Source organism: Neofelis nebulosa, chromosome 10, assembly GCF_028018385.1.
Source record: "Neofelis nebulosa isolate mNeoNeb1 chromosome 10, mNeoNeb1.pri, whole genome shotgun sequence".
Lineage (NCBI taxonomy): Eukaryota > Metazoa > Chordata > Mammalia > Carnivora > Felidae > Neofelis > Neofelis nebulosa.
The window spans coordinates 108498208-108523061 of NC_080791.1; the positions used below are offsets into that span (position 1 = coordinate 108498208).

A 24854-nucleotide genomic window follows, 5' to 3' on the forward strand; every position below is an offset into this window, starting at 1 on the left:
AACTTGAATCTTGCCAACAGGTACCAAAACCAAGAAAAATTAGTCCTTTTTCGCCCTAAATCAGAACTGGCCCCAGGCAAGTAGTTACCGCTACCTGGACAGATCGACGTGAGACCAGCGCTGTCCATGGTAACAGCTTTTGTGTGGCTTAAAGCTTTCATCCATTTTTCTCACAACCAATCCGTGAGGGGTGTCAGCCCTATTTGGTAGATGAGAAAAGCTGAGACTGCCTAGGTCAAGGTCAGGAGGGCCTTGAGACGCCAAGCCTTCTCTCCCGTGCCCACGCTGCCCAGACGCTCGTCAGGCCCCGGAGGCTGGCGGCGCCTCCGGGACTCCCGCGGGGTCTTGGCTCCGCCTCATAGCCCCTCGCGCTGGAAGCCCCGCCCCCAGGAGGGCCCCGCCACTTCCCCGACGTCCAATGAGACTTAGCTGGGGGAGGGACTGAACGTCATTGAGGGCCAATCTGATTGGGCCTGGGCGGAGCTGCGGCGGGTGGGAGCTGAGCGGCTGCACCGCGGTCTTCCCAGCCGGGGGAGAGCCCGGCGCGGGCGGCGCGCACGGGGCCCTGCTGTGCGCGCGCCCGCCGCCCGCCGCCCGCCACCCGCGCAGCCCCTCGGCCCACTCCGCCCTTCGGGTCGTGGCGCCCGTCCCTCCCTTGCTCTCCCGTCGGCGCCCGGACAGGGGGCTCGGGAGCCGAGCCTAGCCGGGGCAGGGGCGGGAGCCGCGGGACGAGCGCCTGAGGTGGGTGCGGAGCGGGAGACAGGGAGGCAGGGAGGCCGGGCGGGCGCCTGGGTACGCCCCGCCGAAGGACCCCGCGTCGAGGTGGAGAGAGGTCGGCCAGGTGGCGGAGCCCGGCTCCTGGCCTGCCTCGGTCCCAGGCGCTCGGGTCCGCGCCCTAGTCCCCCTCCCAGGCCACCACCCTCCCCTTTGGGGACACCTCGTCCCTCTGGCTGTCTGCGGCCTCCTCACCCCTCTTGCTGTTTGTCGCCTGTGCACCTGCCTTCTGGGCCTTGCGCTCGCACTGCCTCTCCAGGCCCGCCCCGCCCCCCGTCCCCCCCCCCGCCCCCCCCCCCCCGCCACGCAGTCTTACCTCCTCAGGACCCAGCACCAAATTAGCCTGGTTCCTTCTGCTCCCATCCGTCCCTCTTTGTCGTCTGTACACTTGTCACCTCAACTCTGTTCATCCACTCTGCCCCCTCCTTCTCCCCGAACCCCCCCGCCCCTTCCCAACATCCAGCCCAGGCCATCATCCCTCTCCCCCTCCCAGGGACTCCTGCCCCCAGCCCTGATTGTCCCCTACACCTGCCCCACTCAGCCCTAGCCCCATGTCCTCCCCCATCCATGCTCCTTTGTTGTCTCTGCAGCTGTCCCCTTGGCTCTATCCATCCTTCTCCCCGAAACTCTAGCCCAGACTCCTCCGTCTAACCAGTGAGCCACCCCCTCCCCGGTTCTGTTCTGCCATCCCTCCTGATCTGTGCCCAGCCCACGGTTCCCTCAGCCTAGCCACCCCCTTCCTTCCAGCCCAGCCCTCTGAACACCTACCCAGTGTACCCCCTCACCCTCTCCCAGCTGGCCCAGTCTTCCCCGGGGTCTCCCCTACACCAGCCGATTTCCCTGTCCTCATCCATCCTCTTTTCCTGCCTGTGCTCCTCTCCCATCCTCCTGGCCTCAGCCGGCTGTACCCCCGCTCACTGTTTCCTCCCCCGACAGGTGCCGTGGAGAAGCCATGGAGCTGACCAGCAAGAAGAAGCTGCACGCCCTGTCCCTGGCCGAGAAGATCCAGGTGCTGGAACTGCTGGATGAGTCCAAGATGTCCCAGTCGGAGGTGGCCCGGCGCTTCCAGGTCTCCCAGCCCCAGATCTCACGCATCTGCAAGAATAAGGAGAAGCTGCTGGCGGACTGGTGCAGCGGCACGGCCAACCGGGAGCGCAAGCGCAAGCGGGAGTCCAAGTACAGCGGGATTGACGAGGCCCTGCTCTGCTGGTACCACATCGCCCGGGCCAAGGCCTGGGACGTGACGGGGCCCATGCTGCTCCACAAAGCCAAGGAGCTGGCCGACATCATGGGCCAGGATTTCGTCCCCAGCATTGGCTGGCTGGTCCGCTGGAAACGCCGGAACAATGTGGGCTTCGGGGCCCGGCACGTACTGGCGCCTCCGTTCCCCCCCGAGCCACCTCCCCCGGGCCCCACGTCCCAGGCCCAGCCTCCTCTTTCTCTCAAGGACTTCTCCCCCGAGGACGTTTTCGGCTGCGCCGAAGTGCCTCTGCTGTACCGGGCAGTGCCCGGCAGAGGGGGCGCGCGCGACCGGGTGCAGGTGCTGCTGTGCGCCAACAGCAGAGGCACCGAGAAGCGGCGCGTGTGGGTCAGCGGGCTCCGGGCCGCGCCAACGTGCCTCTTCGGGGTCAGCGGTGCGGCTCTGCCGGCCTCCTACCACCCCGACCTGGGCGTCCCCTGGTCAGAGTGGCTGGCCCAGTTTGACAGGGACATGGCGCGGCAAGGCCGACAGGTGACCCTGCTGCTGGCCGCGCGGGTGGCGGAGGGGTTGGCCGGCCGGCCCAGGCTCCGCCACGTGCGGCTCCTGCCTCTGGCCGCCGACGGCGGCACGCCTTCGCTGCCCGGCTCCGTGGTCCGGGCCTTCAGGACCCACTACCGGCACCGCCTGCTGGGCAAGCTGGCTGCCGTCCGGAGCAAGAGGGCCGGCGCCTCGCTGGCCGAGGCCGCGGCGGGCATCACCGTGCTGGACGCGCTGCACATGGCGGCGGCCGCCTGGGCCAAGGTGCCCCCCCAGCTCATCGGGAGCAGCTTCGTCCGGGAAGGGCTGGCTCCCTGCAAGATGTCCCCGTCCCCAGACCAAGCCTCCGAGATGCCGCCGGTCCCCGGCGGGCTGAGCCTCGAGGAGTTTTCCCGCTTTGTGGACCTGGAGGGTGAGGAGCCCGCGTCTGGGGGGTGCAAGGAGGAGACGGGCACTGAGGACGAGGCGGGGGCCGGAGAGGACGGCCTCGGGCCCCTGCCCACCAAAGCCGACGCCCTCCGGGCACTGGGCACGCTGAGGAGGTGGCTGGAGTGCAACGGCACCTCCCCGGAGCTCTTTGAAAAATTCTACGCCTGCGAGGAGGAGGTGGAGCGTCTCTGCGGCTCGTGAGGGGCCCCCCCCCTTGCTGCTGGCCGGGGCCCCCCCCCTCCTGTTTCCCATGGAAACGCCCTCGCTAGGAAGGCGGGCTGGAGGCTGGGCTGTCTCCCGTGGAAATGGAGCTTCGGGAAAGGTGTGGAAGGGAGACAAGCGGTGGAGACCGAGTCGAAGCCCCGAGAGAAGGTCGCCCCAGCCTCCAGAAGAGGGTTCTGAAGATGGGGCGCGCGGGGCGGGGTGTGAGGCTAGCGTGTCGTTTCTCAACCTCCAGGGAGGCCGGGACCTGGGAAGGAAGAATTGAGGCTTTACGGACAGGCCGATCCCTTGAACTCTGTGTCGGAAACAGTTCTGCTTCTGGAAATAAAGTGTTTTAATCAGAAGAGAGGTCGGGGTGTTGTTTTCATGGAAAAGGGGCGAAAACTTTCAACTCAGATTTTTAAAATTGATTGCTGAGGCTGGCCGCGACGCCGCCGTCCGGGCTTGGCCGCTGTGGCTGCACGTGACCAGCAGCACCCCCGTCTTCCAGAACTCCAGCAGGAAGGACTCCCCGGGAATGGGGACCCCTTACCTGCCGACAGACAGATCCCGAGTATCGTCCCAGGACATTCTGCTGCTCTGATGACTTCGCTCTCAGATCGTGGCATTAGGAACGGGGGGGAGGGGTGGCTAGGGACAGTCTAGGGACACCACACGGAGCCAGAACTTGGAATCGCCATCCGTTCCTTTGATCATTTCACAACATCTCTTCAGCAAGCCTCCTGTGTGGTGAGCTTGCAAAAATGGCCTCCCTGCCGGGCAGGACCTCACAGACAGTGACAGTGCGGTGTGACTAAAGGCCGTCCCACGGGCTTGTGCAAAGTGCTGTGGCCCCCAGGAGCCTGGGGAGACTCCTGGAGGGGGGGAGCGGGAAGGACAATCCAGGCCAAGGGGAGGCAAGCATGGAGGCCTGCCGGGAAGGAGGGGGTCCCAGGTGGTGAGCAGAAGCAGGCGGTCCCTCTAGAGCGCAGGGGGAGGTGTGGGGAGCAGGAGGGGTCTTCAGCCCACCACACAAGCTGGTGGGGCACCCCAAGGGGTCTCAGGGTGAGGACAGGTCATTCGTGGGATCCATGGGGCGCCCGGGTGGCTCAGTCAGTTAAGCGTTCGACTTCGGCTCAGGTCATGATCTCGCAGTTCGGGAGTTCGAGCCCCACGTCGGGCTCTGTGCTGACGGCTCGGAGCCCGGGGCCTGCTTCGGCTTCTGTGTCTCCCTCTCTCTCTGCCCCTCCCCCACTTGTGCTCTCTCTGTCTCTCTGAAAAATGAATAAATATTTGTTAAAAATTTAGAATAACTGAGACGTGGAGACGTGGGTCCAGGTGAGAGGTGGGCAGCCTGAGCCAGATCGGGGAGTAGGATCTGAAGAGGATGGATTGACCTGGAAAGGACATGGGCTATGGACACAGACGGACCCTGGCTGGTGAGGCGTCCAGCTCAGGCCCAAATCCTACTGCGGCCGAAAAGGCACTCGACCATCACAAGCCAGCGCGGCACAGTTTTCTGGGGGGTGCTGCGGTCCAGGACACGGCGCCCAGGGCAGCCACGCTCACGCCCCCCTGCACGCCTGGCCCAGGCTCCCCCTCACTGGGGGCGTGGCTGCGGCACTTTGTCGACTTTGATGAAGTACCTTTCTTTTTTTTTTTAATTTTTTTTTAATGCTTATTTTTTTGAAGGAGAGAGAGACAGAGTGTGAGCAGGAGAGGGGTAGAAGAGAGGGAGACACAGAATCCGAAACAGGCTCCAGGCTCTGAGCCGTCAGCCCAGAGCCCGACGCGGAGCTCGAACTCACGGACCGCGAGATCGTGACCTGAGCCGAAGTCGGACGCTTAACCGACTGAGCCACCCAGGCTCCCCGATGACCATCCGTTTTTAAACAGTGCTGAGGCCGCCCGCTGGTCTTCTAGATCCCCGGTCCTGGAGGCTTTCCTCGCCAGGCCTAGTTTTCCCACCTGTGTTAATTTCACTTGTCCGTTTTCTGAAGTCTTCCCAGTTCTGGCGTATCTCTTGTTAAACGTTAACACCAAAAGGAGACGGTCTCTAAAGACCTGCCCAAAGCAACGAGGAGGGGGACACATTAGCTCTCTGTTCTCGGTGCCATATTCCTGTTGGAGCAGGCACACTAGTAACAGCCATATTGCTGACTTCTTCCCAGAGCTTGATTGATTGCTTGATTTTTTAATTTGAGAGAGAGAGAGAGAGAGAGAGAGAGAGGCAGAGGGAAAGGGAGAGAGAATTTCAGACAAGCTCCATGCTTCGGGTAGAGCCCGATATGGGGCTTGATCCCACAGCCCTGGGATCATGACCTGAGCCGAAATCAAGAGCCAAGACACCCAGCTGGCTGAGCCACCCAGGCACCCCAAGAGCTTTTCATTTAAAGCCACAAAGAACCCCTTCCTTTCCTGCGTTGTGATCCTATGTCAGGCTTCGCCTGTTTGCAGTTGACTTTGTTGGCTCATTCAAGCAGTATTTACTGACCTCTTTGCCTGTGGGTCAGGCCTTGTTCCAGGACCTGGCGCTTGTGCAGAAAAAGACAGACAGGATCCCTCCTCTCAAAGCCCTTACTTTCTGGTAGAGGGAGATAAAGAAGAGACAAGTAAACACATAAACACAGTCATTTTAGGTAGCAATGAGTGCGGGGATGAAAATGAAATAATGTCATTGAGAGGGACAGGGAGAGGGGAGTCAGGGAAATGGTTTTTGGGCTGAGTCGTGAATGAGAAGGGAGCACTTTTACTTCCCAAGGAAGTGTGCCCTGCGAAGGGAACAGCAGGTACAAACATCTAAGGTCAGAAGCAGCTTGACAGGTTCAGGAAACAGAAAACTGTCCTGTGGCTGAAGGTGGGGAGCGGGGGAGGGGGGAGGAGGGAGGGCTGCCAGCAGGCGAGGAGGGTCGGGAGGAGGGCAGGGGCCTTTGGGCCGCAGCATTTACATTGATCTCAAGTGAGACAGGTAGTTTGGGGCCGTTTTTGGTGGGCGCCCGACTTGGACAACAGAGGAACACAGTGTTTTATGTTTTAGTAAATCGAATTCTAGTCACTGTGTGAAAAACATACGGGGAGCTGGGGAGCAAAAGTGGAAACCGGGGAAGTCAAGAAACTATCTCATTGGTGGGGCACAGGTACGAAGGGAGAGGAAGCAGAGGACAGCTGCTGTTCCCGACAGCGCTGGGTCTTTTACCAAGGCCGGGCGGTACCACCCAGCCGGGCAGGAATCACCATGGGCACAGCGAGGGCAGGACGGAGAAAGTACGTGCCTTGTTCCAGTTTATTTACAAGCTTGTAATGCACACCCTCTATGTTCCGAAGGCGTTCGAAACTCCAGGGCAGCAAAGACGAACAAGACACAGTCCCTGGGGCGCCTGGGGGGCTCAGTCGGTTAAGCGTCTGACTCTTGATTTCAGCTCGGGTCATGATCTCACGGTTGGTGAGTTTGAGCCCCGTGTTGGAGCTCGATCGCAGAGCCTGCTCGGGATTCTCTCTCCCTTGCGCTCTGCCCCTCCCCTGCTTGCTTGCGTGCAGTTTCTCTCTCTCTCTCTCAAAATAAATAAACTTAAAAAAAAAAAAAAAGACACAGACCCTGTTTCTAAGGTGCTCGAGCCAGGGGGAGGAAATAGGAAGTGACCTACAGTACAGGTCAGTCATGGGGGTTACATGAATCAGCATCTATCAAGCGCTGCTTACCGGGCGCTACTCCCAGCACCAGGTCTGTGTCGGTTGTTGCTGCTGCCATTACTATTCTTTTTAAAAATATTTATTTATTGGAGGCAGAGAGAGAGGAAGAGGCAGAGAGAATCCCAAGCAGACTCCATGCTGTGAGCAGAGAGCCGCATGTGGGGCTCGATCTCGCGAACCGTGATGTCATGACCTGAGCCGAAAGCAAGGGGCAGAGGCTTAACCAGCTGAGCCACCCAGGCGCCCCTCTCTCATCACTATTCTATTCATCCTCACCGTCAGTTTGAGAAGATGATGAACGGGGTGTAGGAAGCCCACAAGCAGAAAGACCGACCCCCCGCCTTCTGTCTCTACCTTGCACTCTGAGTAACTTCCCCCCACCTACCCTCCCAGCTCGCTTCAGCCACGACTGTTCTTTTGGTTTTTGGGTTTTTTTTTTTTTTCAAATATAAATAATCACTCTTATAGTCTCTTGTTTCTTATAATTCTTTTATACATTTAAAAAATTCATGAATGGCTCTTTTGTATTCTGTATCTGAGACATTTAATATCTGAAATCCTTGGGGAGGGGGTTAATTTTTGCTTTTTATTTCTGTTGATGCTTTAACTCATGGGGGATTTTTTCTTTGTGTGTCTATTAATTTCTGGTTGTGGGAGTAATATTATTATATAATATTATAATTATAATTATATATAATATATATGTAATTGTATATATATATAAAGTATATATATATAAAGTATATATATATGTATATTGTATGTATATATATATACTTTATATATATATACTTTATATATATATATATATATATATATATACAATCCTCAGTGTTCTTTTTAACATTTATTCATTTTTGAGAGTGAGAGAGACAGAGCCTGAGTGGGGGAGGGGCAGAGAGAGAGGGAGACAGAATCCGAAGCAGGCTCCAGGCTCTGAGCTGTCAGCACAGAGTCCGGCTCAGGGCTTGAACCCATGGACTGCGAGATCACAACCTGAGCCGAAGTCAGACGCTCAACCAACTGAGCCACCCAGGCGCCCCACAATCCTCAGTGTATTAAGGAAAGCTCCCGGGACGCTAACTTCTGTTGTATACTTCTAACTTCTTGAAACTCTTTCTTCTCCAAGCATCCCTGTCACCTTACTGGCCTCATTTTCTTTCTCGTATATTTGTATATATATATATATATATATATATATATATACACACACACACACACACACACAAATATATTGTTTTGTAAATAAAAACAAACAAAACAACAATTATATATATAATATATATATATAATTGTTGTTTTGTTTTTATTTTTCATCTCTGGAAAACCTGAAGATCTCGTTTAGGAGAGCGCCTCTTCAGAAAAATTTGTAGTTACTCCCGCTAGGCACAAGAGGGCGCTCCTACCATGATAAGTTAATTTCTCCAAGGACGATGTCCCTGGGGCGCCTGGGTGGCTCAGTTGGTTAAGCTTCTGACTTCAGCTCAGGTTATGATCTTGCCGCCTGTGAGTCCGAGCCCTGCGTCAGGCTCTGTGCTGACAGCCCGGAGCCTGGAGCCTGCTTCGGATTCTGTGTCTCCCTCTCTCTCTGCCCCTCCTCTGCTGATACTGTTTCTCAAAAATAAACATTAAGAAAAAATTTTAAAAGAATAAAAAAAAGGAAGGAAAGAAAGGTGTCCCAGACCTGAAGCAATATGAATAGGCATGTGGTTTCTGGTTCACAGAGGAGACGATCTTGTTCTTAATTTTTGTCCACCACGAGGGAGAGGTAGGTTTCTTTGTAAATTCCCTTTACTGGTGGATGGAGATTTTCTGGTCTACCTTTGCACTAAAGGTGTATCCCTCTCCAGAATCTTGGCTTAATTTATGAGTCTGGGGTTCAGTTCCCCCTGACAGTTCCATGCAGTTATTTAACCTAAATGCTGAGAAGCATTAGTGTGAGCCCCTTAGCAGCTCCAATTCCAACACGCTGGTTTACGCTTACTTCCTTGTTTTGAAGGGGCGCTTGGGAAGTTCCCTTACTTCTTGAAAGGTTAGGGTTTTAAGATCCTGTTTGTTCTAATGGATCTGGAGTGTAGTTGCTTTATAGTAGGAGGGATCTAGGTAAAGTCTAGAGCACCAGTCTGCCAGAGGGGGAGTTGGGAAGATCAGTTTTCTTTTTCTTTCTTCATTCATTCATTCATTCATTCATTTGTTCAAAACCATCGATGGAGCACCTCTGTGTGCCAGCTAGGGTTGTGATGATGTACAAAAACAGACAAGGTCTTTGCTTCATGGAGCTCATAGCTTAGAGCAGAGACATTACAATAAAAGAATCACACAAACAAGTGTGATTACAGACGAAGTGGGGATTGCATGAAAGCTAGTGCTTCTCAAACTGTGGGCCACACCAGCAGCATCAGTAGGAACTTAGTAAAGCACAAGTTCTTGGACTCTTCCCAAACTTACTGAATCAGAAACGCCAGCATGGGACCCAGTAATCTGTATTTCAACAAGCCCCCCCGCCCCAGGTGATTCTAAACTACTGCCATAAGCCAAAGGAACTTGACCTAGACAGAGGGGCTGACCAAATTTCCCTAAGGAAGTGGCGATGACAACAGAAAGATGAGTGAGAGGCACATAGGCAGTGAGAGCAGCATGTGCAAATGTCCTGCGGTCAGAGGGAATCTGGTTGTTTAAGGACCCGAGAGAAGGTGAATGTCTGAGGGCCTTGAAGTTTGTAGAAGAAGCTTGCCCTGATTCCTCAGAGTGATGGAAAGCCATCCAGGAGGATGAGAGGAGTAGGGTGTCTTGATCAGAACTGCATTTGAAAAAGCGGAGTTATCTGTTCAGATTCAGGACAGGACCAAGGCTGTGGCATGAGGATGGCAAAAGAGGGAGTGAGTCCTAGAAAACTTCAGAAGCAGGGTTGGCAGGAGCTGGGGACTCCTTTGATATGGGAGGAGGGGAAAAGGAGAGCCTCCTGGAGACACCTGGCCTGAGGACATACCTGTGCCGCAGAGCACTGCAGCAGGAGCGGACCGGGGGGAGCCATGACGTGCCTTTGAGATCCTCAAGGATAGGTGACCAGAGACAGAGGGCAGTGTGGGCATGGAGCCCAGGACAGCGGTTAAGCCAGAAACAAGTCACATTCACGAAGTGAATCCCCATGAGTCTGGAAGAAGTGATTTAAGCCAGAATCGTCCTTAGGTTTGTCATTTCCCCCTACACCCACACAGGTAGTCTTCGTGTCACTATCCACATACGTTAGCCTCCTGTGGTCACTGCTATGAAAATAAATGTGACACTTGACAGTATGAAACCAGTAAGATGCTGTATACGTTCGCCCAAGTTACAAGCTCCTGATGTGCAAGCCTCAGACACCATCCCGGTTGTCAACTCAAAGCAACTGCATTTGCTATTTTCTCTCCTGGTTCTTAAGGATTCCTTTCCCCTCAGCGAGTCCTCAAACGTAATGATGACCCCCAACGATATGTTAATTCCTTGCGGAATTTAACGTGACTATTATGAGACCCTGCTGATGTAAAAACACTTGGCTTTTAGAAATATCCTTGGGGGATCCCTAGGCGGCTCGGTCGGTTGAGCATCTGACTCTTGATTTCGGCTCAGGTCATGATCTCACGGTTTGTGAGTTCGAGCCCTGCCTTGGGCTGTGCACAGACAGCGCAGAGCCTGCTTGGGATTCTCTCTCCTTCCGTGTCTGCCCCTCTCCTGATTGTGTGCGTGCATGCGTTCTCTCTCTCACCAAATAAACTTAAAAAAATTGTCTTGGGGCGCCTGGGGGCTCAGTCGGTGAAGTGTCCGACTTCAGGTCAGGTCATGATCTCGCGGTTCGTGGGTTCGAGCCTCGTGGAGCCTGCTTCGGATTCTGTGTCTCCCTCTATTTCTGCCCCTCCCCCCACTTGTGCTCCGTGTGTGTGTGTGTGTGTGTCTATCTCAAAATAAATAAACATTAAAAAAAATCTTTTTTTAAATTATCCTTGGCCACTTCCTGCCTGTTCTTTGTCTTTCCACCCTCCTTTCCAACACTGTTGCGTCCTTTCCCTGGGCCTCGGAAAGAGGAATGTGTTGTTTTCTCACTAATCGTGTTCACCCTTAACCCTAACCTCCCTCCAGCTCTGTTCTGTCAGTCCAGCTAGCAGCCCTTGCCATGTACAGCAACAGGAGCTCGGGCCGGGACTACATGGCCCCGTGGGAGGCCTGCGCTCTCTCTGGTTGTAAGGGAGGAGAGGAGAAGAGCTCCAGCCTCCGGAGACACCTCGGGAAAGAACCAGATAGGGAAAACGGAAGCCTATGCCTAGACGGTGCAAAGGCAGGCTTAAGGGTGTAATTGCTACCCCAAAAGAGGATTTAATTAAAACCCAGTCAAGGGGCGCCTGGGTGGCGCAGTCGGTTGGGCGTCCGACTTCAGCCAGGTCACGATCTCGCGGTCCGTGAGTTCGAGCCCCGCGTCAGGCTCTGGGCTGATGGCTCGGAGCCTGGAGCCTGTTTCCGATTCTGTGTCTCCCTCTCTCTGCCCCTCCCCCGTTCATGCTCTGTCTCTCTCTGTCCCAAAAAAATAAATAAATAAATAAAAAATGTTGGAAAAAAAAAAAAAAAAACCCAGTCAAGAACGGATTTTTAAAGTTTATTCTCTTGCTGACAGGTAATGTGCGAAATGGCAAACTACAGAGGGCCACCCTGACCTCCTGCTCCCTTCTGGCCCATTTATAAGCACCGCCTTCTCTCTCACATGTACCGACTGCCCCCCCACCCCCACCCCTGCCCCCGACCACTGCTGTACCATCACTGTCCTGTCTGGCCCCAAATCTGGCACCAACGTGGTGCTGGACAGCCGCTGGGGCCTCGCTAACCGACCAGATGTCAGAGGCAATTGAGGCACAGAAAGGGCGGTGACTGGCTGAGCCAGACCCTGTCTTTCCATATCAGGAACACAGGCTTCCTGACCCCGGCCAGGAGGGGAGGCCACTGGAGCTAGGAGTTCAAGTCCCTTCTACTGGACCCATAAGTCCCTTAGCTCGAGAGGACAGCACACACGTTTCTGCCTGTAGGAGCACCTGAACACCATTAAACCTTAATGTGTATAAAAGGGACCAGAATGCTTTGCACCACACGGATTCCTAGGTCCCAATCTCAGAGATTCCGATTCCATCCACCCCCGGTGGGGCCCGGGATCCCGCATTTCGAACCTGATGCCACTGCTCCAGAGACCACACTGGAATCAGCCCGACCTGGAAACCCGCAGACCCCTACCTACTGTGTCAGCAAGGGTGAGGCCAGACCATTGCAACGAAGACGTGTCAGAGCACAGCAGCCCAGGTGGTCATGGGCACCCGGGTTCTGGGCCGACAGGGTGCCTCCTGCGTCCTCAGCAGGGCCTTCTGGGGGCCCCACTTCCGGCCAACAGTGAGGAATCTTCTTGAAGGTAAGAGATGGGCAATTTGCAAGGCGCCTGGGTGGCTCAGTCGGTTAAGCGTGTGACTTTGGCCCAGGTCACGATCTCACGGGCCGTGAGGTCAAGCCCCACGTCGGGCTCTGTGCTGACAGCTCGGAGCCTGGAGCCTGCTCCGGATTCTGTGTCTCCCTCTCTCTCTCTCTCTGCCCCTTCCCCGCTCGTGCTCTGTCTCTATCAAAAATAAACATTAAAAAAAAAAATTAAGCAAAAAGAGAGATGGGCAATTTGCAGGCATTACACATTTCTCTGGCAAAAGCCCAGGGACAGGGCCCCCCTGAGTTGCGAGGGAGGTTAGGAAATGGAGCCCGGCTCGGTGGGCACATGCCTTGCGGCCACACCGTGACACTGAAAGAAGACGGGTGCTATTCGGGTGCCGCTGCCGTTTGCAGGCCACCGTCCAGTGAAGGAGAGCTCTGAGGAGCACACGTGGGGCTGATGCCATCAGGCCAGCCCCGGGTGGGTTTGAACTTGGTGGGAGGCTGTCGCGGGCCCCAGGTAGAACAGGGGGGCAGAGTAACTGGGGTCTGGAGTTGGAGGCTTGGATGTGTCCGGGCAGGCAGTGCGACATACTGGCCATGTGACCTTGGACACGTTACACACACTCTCTGAGCTCAGGCTGTGATAAGAGCTAGAACACTGTAAACTGTGATAATATTGTGATGGTTTGGGGTGGGGGTTAAAGCTTATTTATTTTGAGAGAGAGAAAGCGGGCACACAAGCAGGGCAGGAGCAGAGGGAGAGGGAGAGCGAGAGGATCCCAAGCAGGCTCCGCACTGTCAACGTGGACCCCGACGAGGGGCTTGATCCCACGAACAGTGAGATCATTAGGGGAGCTGAAATCAAAAGTCAGACGCTTAACCGACAGAGCCACCCCAGGCGTCCAATGATGTTTTGTCTTAAGATTTTATTTTGTTTTTTAAAAGCAATCTCTGCACAACGGGGGGCTCAAACTCACAACTCCAAGATGGAGAGCCACGTGCTCCACTGACAGAGCCAGCCAGGTGCCCCTATTGTAATGGTTCTCATTGGGAGCCCCCAGTAAATGGTAAGAATTCCAGGCACTCAGGTCACCAGAAGGTGGGCCCAGGCTGACCTCAGACCAGACAGGGACATTAGTGGGTACAAACTCTCCTCGGCCTCATTGCCAATCAAGGAACCCCTCTTTGGCCAGTTTGTAACCCCCACTTAGCAACTGAGACGGGTAAGAAAAACAAACACCGTCCGTGAGAGTGGCCAGGCCAGCACTCCTGGGGGAGGTGGTCCCCGACTTCTGGCACCGGTCCCCTGGAGACGACCCCAAGAGGGGCCAGGCAGGCAAAAACTCCCGGTAGAAAGGTGGGGGTGAAGCACCAAGGAAGTGGGTGTGGTGGTTGGAGTTGGGGGACCGATCAGAAGTCTGGCCCCTGACCTCAAGGAGCTCCCTGTGTAACGGGGTTAGGCTGAGAAGCAAATCAACAACCACGACAAAGCACAGGGGAGGGAGGGCGGTGATCCAGGCCTGTGGGGGATGTGGAAGAGATCAGGGGACGAGGTGGGGGTGGGGACCAGGAGGTGGGGGGTTGGGAGTGGTATGAAAACCCCCAGCCAGTCAAGAGGCAAGGGGGAGGCAAGGAAAGACTCCAAGAGACAGTGCTCGGCCTGGGCCCGGAGTGGGCTTAGCCACCCCTCGGGAACTGTTTGCTCCTGGCCACAAGGGAATAAGCCTTCCAGGCCAAGGCCAATAACAGCACAGCTTGTTCTCCAAGTGCGGGGCTGGGCTGTGGAAGCCCCCAGGGAGAAGAAAGCTAGTGGACAGGGAGGGCCCAGGAGGTGGGGGGGGGGGGGAGGGCTCTCCCCCAGACCAGAAAGGAAGCCACTGAAGGACCCTGGACCAGCAGGGGACAGAAGGCTGCTCTCCAGGGGGGTCACGCGGGGAGCAGTTTGAAAGGAGGTGAGGAGGGCCCGTGAGGACGAGTTGCTGGAATCCAGGGGGTGGCTGGTTAGCGCCCAGGGGCGCAGCCTCTAAGAGCTCTTTAAGGGGTGAAGCCCCAGGCCGGGGGCCAGAAGGTCACCAGCACCACGGGGCGGGGAGTGGACTTCACAGACTCAAGGCGAGCCCTGCTGGGGGGCTGAAGTCGGCCTGTGTTCCGGAGCCCAGGGCCCGGGGCCTCCTGCCCCCCCACTGCCGCTCACCCTTGGGAAGGGCTGGGCCTCTCGAATCAGATCGCGAGCCGGTGCTTTCACCTCGGCCTCCCAGCTGGGCAGGTGGGCGGTGGCCTCGCTGGGGAGCGGCCGGCCTGACCTGCCTGGACTCACCCCCACGAGCGGAGGAGGTATTCATAGCTGAGGAAGGTGACGGCGTTGACAGGAAAGGCACGGGCGCTGTTGATCGTCAGCCCCCGGAAGAAGACCCCCAGACCTTCCTGCCGGGCGCTGCTTACCATGCAGTCCAGCACCCCCCGGTACGCCCTGCGCTTCAGCCCCGCCATCTGTAGCCGAGACTTGATCACATCCAAGGGCGTGGCTACGGCCCAGGAGGCGATGCCTGCGAAGCCCCCTGCCACCAGCACCGTGGCTGGGCCTGGGGTAGAGGAAGCCCAGACGGGTGTCAGACCCCGAGGAGCAAGGCACCCCCCCCCATCCCCAGCGTCCCTCCCCATCCTGCGGGCAAGGGCCAGCTCCCCTCCCCGCTCCCCCCTCCGTCCTCCCCCCACCCCCCGCCCACGCCAGTTCACTTACTGGGGTCCTGGCCGTCCCGCGTCGACTGGCGGCAGAGCCACTCATAGGTGACAAAATAGATCCCCAGTGTGGGGGTGTCCCTCAGCGTCAGGGCCCAGGCTCCCCGGAACAGCCCCCGGGGCCCCTCCTCCTGGAAGATGGAGACCGCACAGTGCACAGGCCCCCGGTACCGGGGCGGGGGGCTGCCCGGAGGCCGCGCCCTTGGCTCCGTCTGGTTTTGTAGCCGGACTTTGATGAGGTCAAAAGGGGCCAAGCAGTAGACCTGTACGTAAGGAAGCAGGAAGACCCTGGGTGGGGCTCTGGGCGAGAACGACGGGCAGAGAACAATGGGCTGATCCTAACAAGAGAAAGGTAGGGAGCAGAGAGGGCTGCATCTTCCCCTGCCCCGTCCCCGCTCACAGCCTCTGCACACAGGGCTCGGCATGGGCCAGACGGCTTCCTTAGCATCAGACCCCTGACAGCGAGCAACACTGCCCCTCTCCCTGGACAACAGCATTGAACTTGCCTGGTGCTTGGTGCTCAGAGACAAACCTGGATTGTTTCCCCAAGACTGAGGATAGGTTTCTAGCCTCCCCAAAGCCAGGGTGAGACCCACCTGCAGTGATTGGGTCTGAAGAAAGGATTTAGTCTGTGCCCGTGAGACAGCAAAGGGCTGATCGCCAACCCCCCCCCTCCCCAGGGTTAAGGAGGTCACCTCAGTCCTGTTGGAGACTCCACTTCATAGGTTCTCCCTCCCCTACCTCCTGCAGGACACCTCTCAGAGGCCCCTGACGGGGTCAAGTGCTGGGCCAGCCTTTCCTGCCTCCTGAAAACCACCCACCACTTGTGTCCCAAGGAAGGTGGGTGATGGTGCGATCTGCGGGTCCCGGGATCTTATCACCCGGCTGAGGCAGAGGGACGAACATTCGGGGTAGTATTAGGACTGAGGGTGTTTCCGGGTGGATGTGGGGGGAAGGTGGGGGCAGGGGCCAATGTGCGAATCAGCGCGGATGCACTAGGTCAAGGTCAGCTGTTAGAGTTCAGATGAGAATTGAGGTGAGGCTGACGTTAGCACGTCATGAGGGGCTTCTGTGGTTATTGTTTCTTTCGTGGAAGGTACATGAGCTCAGGTCCTCAGCCCTGGAGATGGCTGATGGCAGAGGCAGCTGGAAGTCGGCTCTGGTGGCGATGGTCAGAGGGCGACAGGCCAACTTTGCCTACTTCTTCCCCTGTAGGAAGGGCGGTGGGCTGGGGTCCCTCCCCCTGAGGCGTGACCCTGATATCATCCTTCAGAGTCTGTGGGCGGAGCCAAACTCAGGACTCCTCCAGGCGATGTGCCCCTGAGTCCAGGGCTCCTGAGGGTGAGGAAATGGCCGAGCCCAAGGTAGGGTGGCCAGGAGGGGCAGGTTAGGGCCCTCACTCCCCAACCTGTGCCCACGGGGTCAGTGGGGACGGCAGACACTGCCGCAGTGTTTGACAGGGTCAGCCTTTGCTGAGCCAAAGGCAACTTTTGTGCACATCAGAGGTTGTCATTCCCTGCCCTGTGCTAACCAGAGTCACTTCCTGCCTCTTCTTCCCCATCTCCACACTGAAACACAATGTCTGCTCCAAGATCCTGTTAAACCGAATCCATGGGCTTGATGGGAAACTGAGTTCCAGTCGGTCCTTGGACCAGGTCCCCATCAGTGACCCTATAACACCCTGTTCTGCTATCTGTCCTGCTTTTTTTTTTTTTTAATTTTTAACATTTATTTATTATTGAGAGACAGAGCATGAGCAGGGGAGGAGCAGAGAGAGAGGGAGACAGAATCCAAAGCAGGCTCCAGGCTCTGAGCTGTCAGCACAGAGCCGGACGCGGGGCTCGAACTCACAAACTGCAAGATCGTGACCTGAGCTGAAGTCAGACGCTTAACCGACCGAGCCACCCAGGCGCCCCTGTTTTGCTTTCTGAAGAGCAGGAGGGGAGGGTGACTTAGGAGCTGGGCCTTTCTGGGCCAGCTACTAGCCTGGGGTCTCAGTTCTCTTCCTTGTTTTTGTGGGGTGCAGTCTCAGGGCTTGGGTCCTTGTGCAGGCATGTGTCCTGCACAAGAAGGGGCAGGAGAAAAGCCAGGACCTTTGGGGGTCTCATGAATCATTAATTCACCAGCGAGCCGCCTGGTTCTGTCCTTTGTCCTTGCTCTCTGCCCCATGAAGTATGTTAGGAGCGTCAGGGCAATGTCAAATAGGGGGTGACGGAAGGCGCCTGGCTGGGGTGTGGAGGGGAGCCAGGCAAGAGTCCCTCCGCCTCTGTGCTCACGCCCCCCAATCAGCTGGGATTCCCCCTGGTGCCTGGAAGCCGGTCTTCCTCCACCCCATCAATCAAAAGCTGGATACTTAAGTGCTGAGAACAAAGACCAAAACCGAATGACGAGAGCTATTTAATGATTAATGCCCTGGGCCTCTCGCAGCGAGCTCTGTGGACTGGGGCCCCGCGAGGCTCACAGATCCCGGCCCGCCACATGCTGCAGGCAAAGGGGCTGAGCAGGGCATGAGCTGGGGCAGTGCCAGGACCCCGCCAGGACTGCAAGGGCTGGGCTCGGAGCTCTGGGAGCGCTGTCAGTTCTCCAGGGCAAGAGGTCACCTGGGGGAGAAGTCTTCCCAGAGCCCCGAGGCTGGCAGAGCCCTCCGGAGTGGGCAAGCCCCATCAGCCTCAGAGTGGGGCATCGGCCCCCTCAGCACCGTCTCCCCAGACCCCACCCCCAGCTCTCTCTGCCTTCTGCCCCCCCCCCCCAACCCACAGTGTTCTCCATGACCCTCCCCTCCAAGCCTGCAGCCCAGACGGCCACAGCCAGCTCGGCCAGGCCAGGTCATCAGGCAGAAGCCAGGAGCTGGCCATTCCCCCACAGCTCCTCATGTACCCGTTGGGGAGACCCAGGGTCTGCAGAGAGGGCTGGGAGGGGAAGCAGCAAACGGACCTTCGCTGTGCCCACATGCGCGCGTGTGTGGATGTGTGTGCGTGCATACACCTGTGTGTGTGTGCATGTCCGTACCCGTGTGGACACACCCCACACCTCCCTCTCACCTGCACGAACCCTCCGGTGCAGCCAGCTATGAAGACGTGTATGTAGCTGGGTGGCTGGGCCCGCCGTTCCTGGTGAGCGGTTGCCGTGAGCGCCAGCAGGGTGTTGCTGTAGACCCCGAACAGGACGGAGTTGACCATGGCTATGCTCGCAATGGGGAAGCTCATTCCCTTGAAAAAGCCCAGGAGCTGTAGAAAGATGTGGCAAATGCTAAAGTGGCTGGGGGACCAGGGAGGCCTCCTCTTCTCCCCTCCCACCTCTGGCAGGGTCTCCTCTGGCTAGAAACCACTCCTGAAACCTGCCGAAGGGAGGTCGAGGCAGCCCCAGGTCCATCCTCGGGGCACCAAGCTACCACCCAGTCCCGGGTAGCCCCAGACTTAGGTCGTCTCTCTTCCAGGGACAGAGCCCTGCCAGGGGGCAAGAAAGCTGGTGCTGGCCACCCGGAGGCCTCCTATGCCAAAGCCCCAAAGAAGCAAGACACCCACCGACTCATGGCGGTAAGTCTTCACCATACAATCGATGATGCCCCGGTATGTGGTCTGGGTCTGTAGCCGCACCTGGATGAGGAGGACAGAGCGGGCAGCCCAGCAGGGATGGGCAGAGATGGCTCTAGCCCAGCTCCTCCCTCTGCCCAGCAGGATGCCAGCAGGGCAGGACTGATAGGAAAGATCCCCCTCTCAAGGCATCCTGACTGTTGGTTCAGGTCATAGCCTTTATTCCTTGAGTGCGTCCCCTCGACTCACCTTTACAGTGTCAAAAGGGTGTCCCAGGACCAAACCCAGAGCTCCTGTGGGATAAGAAGATGGCATGAGTGAGGCCCCTTGTGCCATGCTGAGGAAGCAGGTGCCTAGAGGGAAGGGGAATTCAGGGGGGAGAAAATGGGGCAGAGCCCTACCCTGCCAGACTCCAAAGAAACTCCAGCTGTCCCCTTTACAACCTCCTCCACACCAAGTGCTGGGTGAGGCAGGCATGGGGACGTGGGGACATGGGGACAATCAGAGAGAGCCCTGGCCCCACCTGGAGGACACAGACCGAAGGGAGGAGCCAACCACAGACACCAGGTCCTCATAGCGTCTAACACTGCCTGTCTTGCCTAGTTAACCGTGGAGCGGTGGGATGGATTCTCCAGTGCTCCTGCCTCGCTGCCGGCCTGACTCCTTCCCTCTTGCCTTCCACTCACTACTGCCGTGGAGTATGTGGCCTCGATCCAGACGGGGCCCTGCTCTCCAGCAGGGCCCCCTCAGCCAGCAGTACGGAGCTGGGAGCCCTTAGAACAGTCGTGCTGACACCAGGGGAGGAGGGTGCCGGCCCCCAGGCCATCTCCCCTGTGTAGCAGGTGCAGTTTCGGGAGGCAGAACCTTCTCAGGAGGCAGGTTCGAAACGTCCCTCTCTTTTCTTCTGAGAGAAGTGTCACCCAGAAGCTGGGCCGGGTCCCCAGCACAGCAGGCCTCAGCGACAGGGCCTGCAGCCCACGGCTGGGTAGGGCAGAGGCCCACAGGGGAATGCAGGACAGCTGCCGGGGTCAAAGGTGAACTTCCTTTCTGAGCCCCCCAGGGTGGGCCTAGGGAAGCGGGGTTCCTGGTGCGGGTCTACAGGCGCAGGTGAGTCTGGGGGAGCGCTCGCCTTGGCTCTGGAGGCGAGGGCAGCTCGGCTGCCTCTCCGCTCCCCTCAGGCCACTGCCAGGAGGCTCCGGGATGGCTGGCTCTGGGTGCTTCTGGGCCACCAGGACTTTGGTCTCAGCTCCTCCCAAATCACCAGAAGTGACCCACCCCTGGGGTGGAGAGGATGTGACAGAAGGGAGAAAAGTGTCTCACCAGAGATCCAGCCGGCCACAAACTCCTCCACGGGCATTTTCCGGCTGGGGCGGAAACTGGTGGCTCCAGCAGAGACACTGGTGAGGGCAGGTTCCTGGTCTCCCTCCCCCTGATCTTCCTGATAACCCGCCACTAATGTTTAACTCTGCCCATAGGGTGAGCAGTGGCCCGGTGCCCAGACCTCGGCACCGGGAGAAGGGAGGGAGCCAACTCGGGTGGCCTCGACGGCGGAGGAGGGCGCACCGTGTGAAATCTCAGGGCAGGGGTGATGGCCCAGGTGGCCTGACCCCCTGCCGGCCAACGACGGCCTCGCAGCCTCCCGCGGTGACCAGGCAGGGCAGCCGGGCCCCAGCCTCCAGGGCTGCCTCCGGCTTTAACGAGCCTGTTGAGGGCAAGGCCCTGCTTACCCGGCCCAGCAGGCCCCAACCCCCTCTATCCCCACAGCACCTCACGCCAGGCTGTCGCCCACTCGGGACAGGCAGCCAGGCCTGCAGAGATGGGGCATGGCCACCAGGGGGCAGACAGACGGCGTGGGAGGAGAGGAGTGACTCTTGGGCCTGAAGCCCTGCCTCCTCCCAGGGTTGTCTATGGCTCCCCAGCTCCCTCGTGTGAGTCGGAAACAGCTTCCCTGGCTTGGCCTTCTCTTCTCCATCCCTCCTTTCCAGGGGGAAAGCTGGGGGTTTCAAGCGTGTAAAGGCTGGTGTGTGTCTCAGCTCAAGGGTTATGACTGCCCATTTCTCTTTGGACAATAACCCAAACTGACAAGGCAGGGACCTGAATCCCTCTCTCTCGCTCTCGGCTTCCTTCGACCAAGCTTCTCTGTTGCCAATACATTCAACATGCTACAGCGTGCACCATTATTCCACTCGCCCATCGGCTCTTTACGAGCTGAGTGCGGTTAAATACACTCCTCCGTGTTGTTTTGAAAACGGTATTTCACATCACTTAAAAATTGTGTTGCATCTTTTGAGAAACTAGGTGACCGTTCGTGCCTTGTGTTTCTCACACCTGTCTGGTACTTTTTTCTTTGTTTTCAATATATGAAGTTTATTGTGCTGTCTGGTACTTTTATCTTTTCTGCTTCTGCCCTCTCTCTCTGCCTCAGGGGGGCCGATGTACATGAGCAGAGGCAGCATGGGCTGTGGTGTCGTCCGGTCTCAGCTCTGCCCCCACCAGCCCTGTGGTCTGTGGCAAGGCGCGTGCTTCCCGAGGCGCTTTTCTCCCGCGTCCTTTGGGAGTCTCCAGAGGTCACTAGAGGGGGTTTCTGGGGCGGTGGTGTTCACGTGCAGGATCACGACCTCATCCAGGGCTATGTTTCTGACTTTCTCTGTTACACTTGAATGATTCCCTTGCAGTGGGGCACGGGAGCGCAGCGGCAGTCCCGCAGCCTCGGGGGCAGAGGCAGGGCATCAGGGCAGACCCATGGGTGCACGCAGAAAGCGCTGAGCTTGCTGAACACGATGAGCCTCCGACATTAACAGAGCGCACAGGGGTTCTGATGTAACGTGTTGTTTCCATCGACAGCCACAGAATATTCTGTCAGATTCTATTCTTAGGTATGCCGGGTAGTGGGGCGGGGGCGGGGTCTTCTTTCAAGGGCACAGAGATCCAGTGCTCAGGTGCCATGGCCCACAGAGATCTGTGAAGGCACCAAATGTGGGTCCCAACCTTTGGAGTCCTCCTTGATCCCTCCCTTTCCCTCATACCTCAATAACACTCCATAAGGAAACTGTGTTGGGTTGGTATTGCCTTCAAAACACATCCCACACCCCACCCCTCCACACCTCCTCCACTGCTACTACCCAGGCCCGAAGCCACCATCACCTCCGCTTGGATCCCTGCCTGGCCTCCCTGCCTCCACCCCTGCCCCCTTCCAGTCTGTTCTCCACCTCGCAGCCAGAGCTATGCAGGTGAAATTGAAGTCAGGCCGTGTCTGTCCTCTGCTCCACACCCTGCACGGGTCCCATCCTGCTCAGAGTCAAAACCAAAGTCCTTCCTAGGCTCTAGAAGCCTTCACAGTACAGTCCCATGTTCTTTTGACCTCCGTCCCAGCCACTCTGGCCTCCTTCTCTTCTTCAGAAGGGTTCCTGGCTCCAGGCCTTGGGCATCGGCTGTCCCTTCTCCCTGTTGGCCTGGTCTAGCCTGGACTCAAACATCATTTGCCTGGCATTCCTGGTGCCCCTTTCCTGGATCTACCTTTCCTTTCTTTCACTGCACTCATCACTGTCTGATGCGCTGTGTAATTAACTTGTTGTCTGGGCTGGGATCTCGGGCTGTTTTGTTTACTGATGTTATCCCGAAGGCTTAGGACAGGGCGTAGCACAGAGTAGGCACTCAATCAGTATCTGTTGCAAGTGTGAATGAGCAGACAAGCGAGGGAGCAGCATTAGTGGCCAGCCTTGCAGCCACCCCTGGGTCTCCAGTTCTCTAGCCCCATCTCCAAATGGCCCCAAAGGATGTAAAGTCCCAACAATACTCCTACCTGCCCCTCCAGATCTCGTGGCAACTCTTACTTCCCCAGCAGATGCCCAAGAATCAGTCCCGTTCACCCTTCCGCCTTCCCATCGTGGCCAAAGCAGCATCCACCCCCCACTACTTTCTTGTGGGCAGACAGGTTCTACGAAGCGGGGTTCACGTCTGACCTCCTGGGGGTCCCTGGGCTGCCCCAGTGACCTTCCTGAGAGCTGGCTTCTCACCAAGGGCTGGACTACAGTCCTCATTCTGCTGCGTACCCTCTCCCAAGGGATGGTGGGCAATCCCTTCTGTGGGCCTTAGGGTCCTTCACTGCTTGCAGAGGTAGGAAACCAGCCCAGTTGATTGCTGAGTCTAAGGCCTCTTGGCTCTAAAGGCCTGAGGGCTGCTGTCCTCACATCAGAATGGGCCCTGCTCTCTTCTCTCATCCCAGCCCAGTTCAAGGGAGACCCACTACCACTCCCTGGAGCCTTGCCAGGCTAGCCTTTTGCCTGGCAGAGCAGAGCTCTGACCTCGTCCTTCTCTAGCTCACAACCTCCAAAACATCCTCACTGCCTGCCAAACCCACCACACACCCCTCGCCCTGGTGTTCACACCCCCTCCCAGGTGCCACCCCATCTTCCCAGCCTCACCTGCTGTGCTCTGATTGCCCAGGGCTTCCCGGTGTCCTAACCTTGCTCCCACAGTTCCCACTACTGGGAATGCCTTCAGGAATCTCTTCTGGTGCCCCTCCTCGTGGGACGTGGGTTCCGGCCTCCTTACCACCACATACTGCCAGACATCAGCTTTGTTATTTAAACGTTCTGATCCTATTTTTTCATCAACAAATGGAGATATACTATCCACCTCCTAGTGTGGTATAAGGATTAAAGGAGTTTGGAAAGAGAGGCGCCTGAGTGGCTCAGTCGGCTAAGCGTCCGACTTCTGCTTAGGTCATGATCTCACGGTCCATGAGTTGGAGCCCCTGTGCTGTCAGCTCAGAGCCTGGAGCCCGCTTTGGGTTCTGTATCTCCCTCTCTCTCTGCCCCTCCCTTACTCACACTCCGTCTCCGTCTGTCTCAAATAAATAAACATTGAAAAAAATTATAAGAAAAGAATCTGGCACACTGTATATGCTCCATAAACAGCAGCTGCTTACTCTTACTTCTACCCACATGGGCCATGAGGGTGACATGAGGAGACAGGGGAGGGCCTGGCACCCAGCAGGGCTCAGGAATTGAAGACCCTTCTCTTCCTGCTTGTAGCACCTTATAGCTCTTAAGGCAATTCCATCATCTTATGTAGTTTTAAACCTGCATTTCTTCTGGGCGTCTCTCTACCTCCACTCCCTAATTCAACCAGAACAGAAGCTTCCTGAGGGCAGGGCAGTGTCTCACCCTGGCCCCCATCCCCTGCCCTAGCCCAGGCCCCACACCCAGTACGCACTCAAGCACACTGAACTGTGTCCCACTTTGCTCCCACTGGTTTAGGGAGGCCACCAAACCATCGTGTCCTGGTCTGAGGGTCCCAGAGCTTAGAACCTGGAGGCAGATGCCCATTCTGACTGCACTCTTCTCTCCAGCTCACACCTGAGCTCCCGTGAGCCCTCAGTTCACGTGAGGAAGACGTGTTGTAACGGGCTCAATTGCGCAGCAGTGTGGCTCCTGGAGGGCAGGTAAAGAGAGGTTTCAAATACTGAGGAAATTGTGCTGGGTTGGGAGATGGGGCAGCCTCCCAATGCGGGGGGGGGGGGGGGGGCGGGGAGGAATCAGAGCATGGTGAGCCCACGCCTCCCCTTGCACCGCCCCCCCATCCCTGATCACCCAGCCCATTGTGGTTAGAACAATTTCTGGTTCCTCTGGCTTAGGAAGGTGCCCCATGGACCTGTTTTTCTCCCTGAGAGCTACACCTCAGGCATACGCATGCTGGCGTTGCCAGGACATGTTGGTGACGTGACCCTGGGATAATGGTTTCACACCTGTCTCTCCAGGGGCCCAATGCCTCTTTCTGGCGTGGGAACGGCTCAAGGTCTCCAGGCTGTGTGTCTAAGATAGAGAGGGCTCATGTGACTGCACCTTGGAAAATCAAGTGTGTCTGGCCTGGGTTTCTAGCATATAACCTGAGAGTCCTAGGAGGCCACTGAGTTCAATCTCTTCATTTTACAGATCGGAAACTGGGGCCCGGGGGAGAAGGGGCTTGTCCAGGCCGAGTCCGTACAAGGGCCCAGTCTTTCTGACCACAGCAAAGAGCCCCTAACCCCTCATGGCCCAGGGGGAGCTGCTGCAGTACAGGCTGCTGCCTGAGTCACCTTTACGCAACACCCAGAACAGTGCGGGTCCCTGACACGTCCCAGGACGCATCTCCATTTTTACAAGTGAGGGCACCGGCCCCAAACCACGTGCAAGTGATTGCCCATAGCTCGGTCACTATTCCTGATTTCCTTGAACCTTCGCCACACCTTGTCACAGGCCAGCGGGCTGGCCCGTGGAGGGGGGTGGGGGGGGGCGCTGCCCTCGGTCACCGTGTTGGTGGCGGGGATGTTTCGC

The 24854-nt window shown here is 57.2% G+C and overlaps 2 protein-coding genes and 1 long non-coding RNA gene across 3 annotated transcripts; 2 read left to right on the forward strand and 1 right to left on the reverse strand.

The window, feature by feature from the left end:
- The first annotated feature begins 1726 nt into the window (after positions 1-1726).
- On the forward strand, positions 1727-4103 carry TIGD3 (tigger transposable element derived 3). Its single transcript, XM_058689624.1, has one exon. The coding sequence runs from the start codon at positions 1727-1729 to the stop codon at positions 3140-3142; it is 1416 nt and encodes a 471-aa protein (XP_058545607.1). The 3' UTR covers positions 3143-4103.
- Positions 4104-13171: 9068 nt separating this feature from the next.
- SLC25A45 (solute carrier family 25 member 45) lies at positions 13172-22741 on the reverse strand. The gene is made up of 6 exons (XM_058689634.1): positions 19858-22741; positions 18787-18830; positions 18529-18600; positions 18046-18231; positions 15006-15267; positions 13172-14847 (listed from the first exon to the last, which is right to left on the reverse strand). Exons 1-6 carry the CDS (start codon positions 19892-19894, stop codon positions 14579-14581), a joined length of 870 nt encoding a protein of 289 aa, XP_058545617.1. The 5' UTR covers positions 19895-22741; the 3' UTR covers positions 13172-14578.
- On the forward strand, positions 15176-24778 carry LOC131488144 (uncharacterized). Its single transcript, XR_009250091.1, has 6 exons — positions 15176-15269; positions 15755-15844; positions 18441-18540; positions 19716-19937; positions 23891-23983; positions 24474-24778. It is a non-coding gene; the product is annotated as an uncharacterized LOC131488144 (long non-coding RNA).
- Positions 24779-24854: the final 76 nt, after the last annotated feature.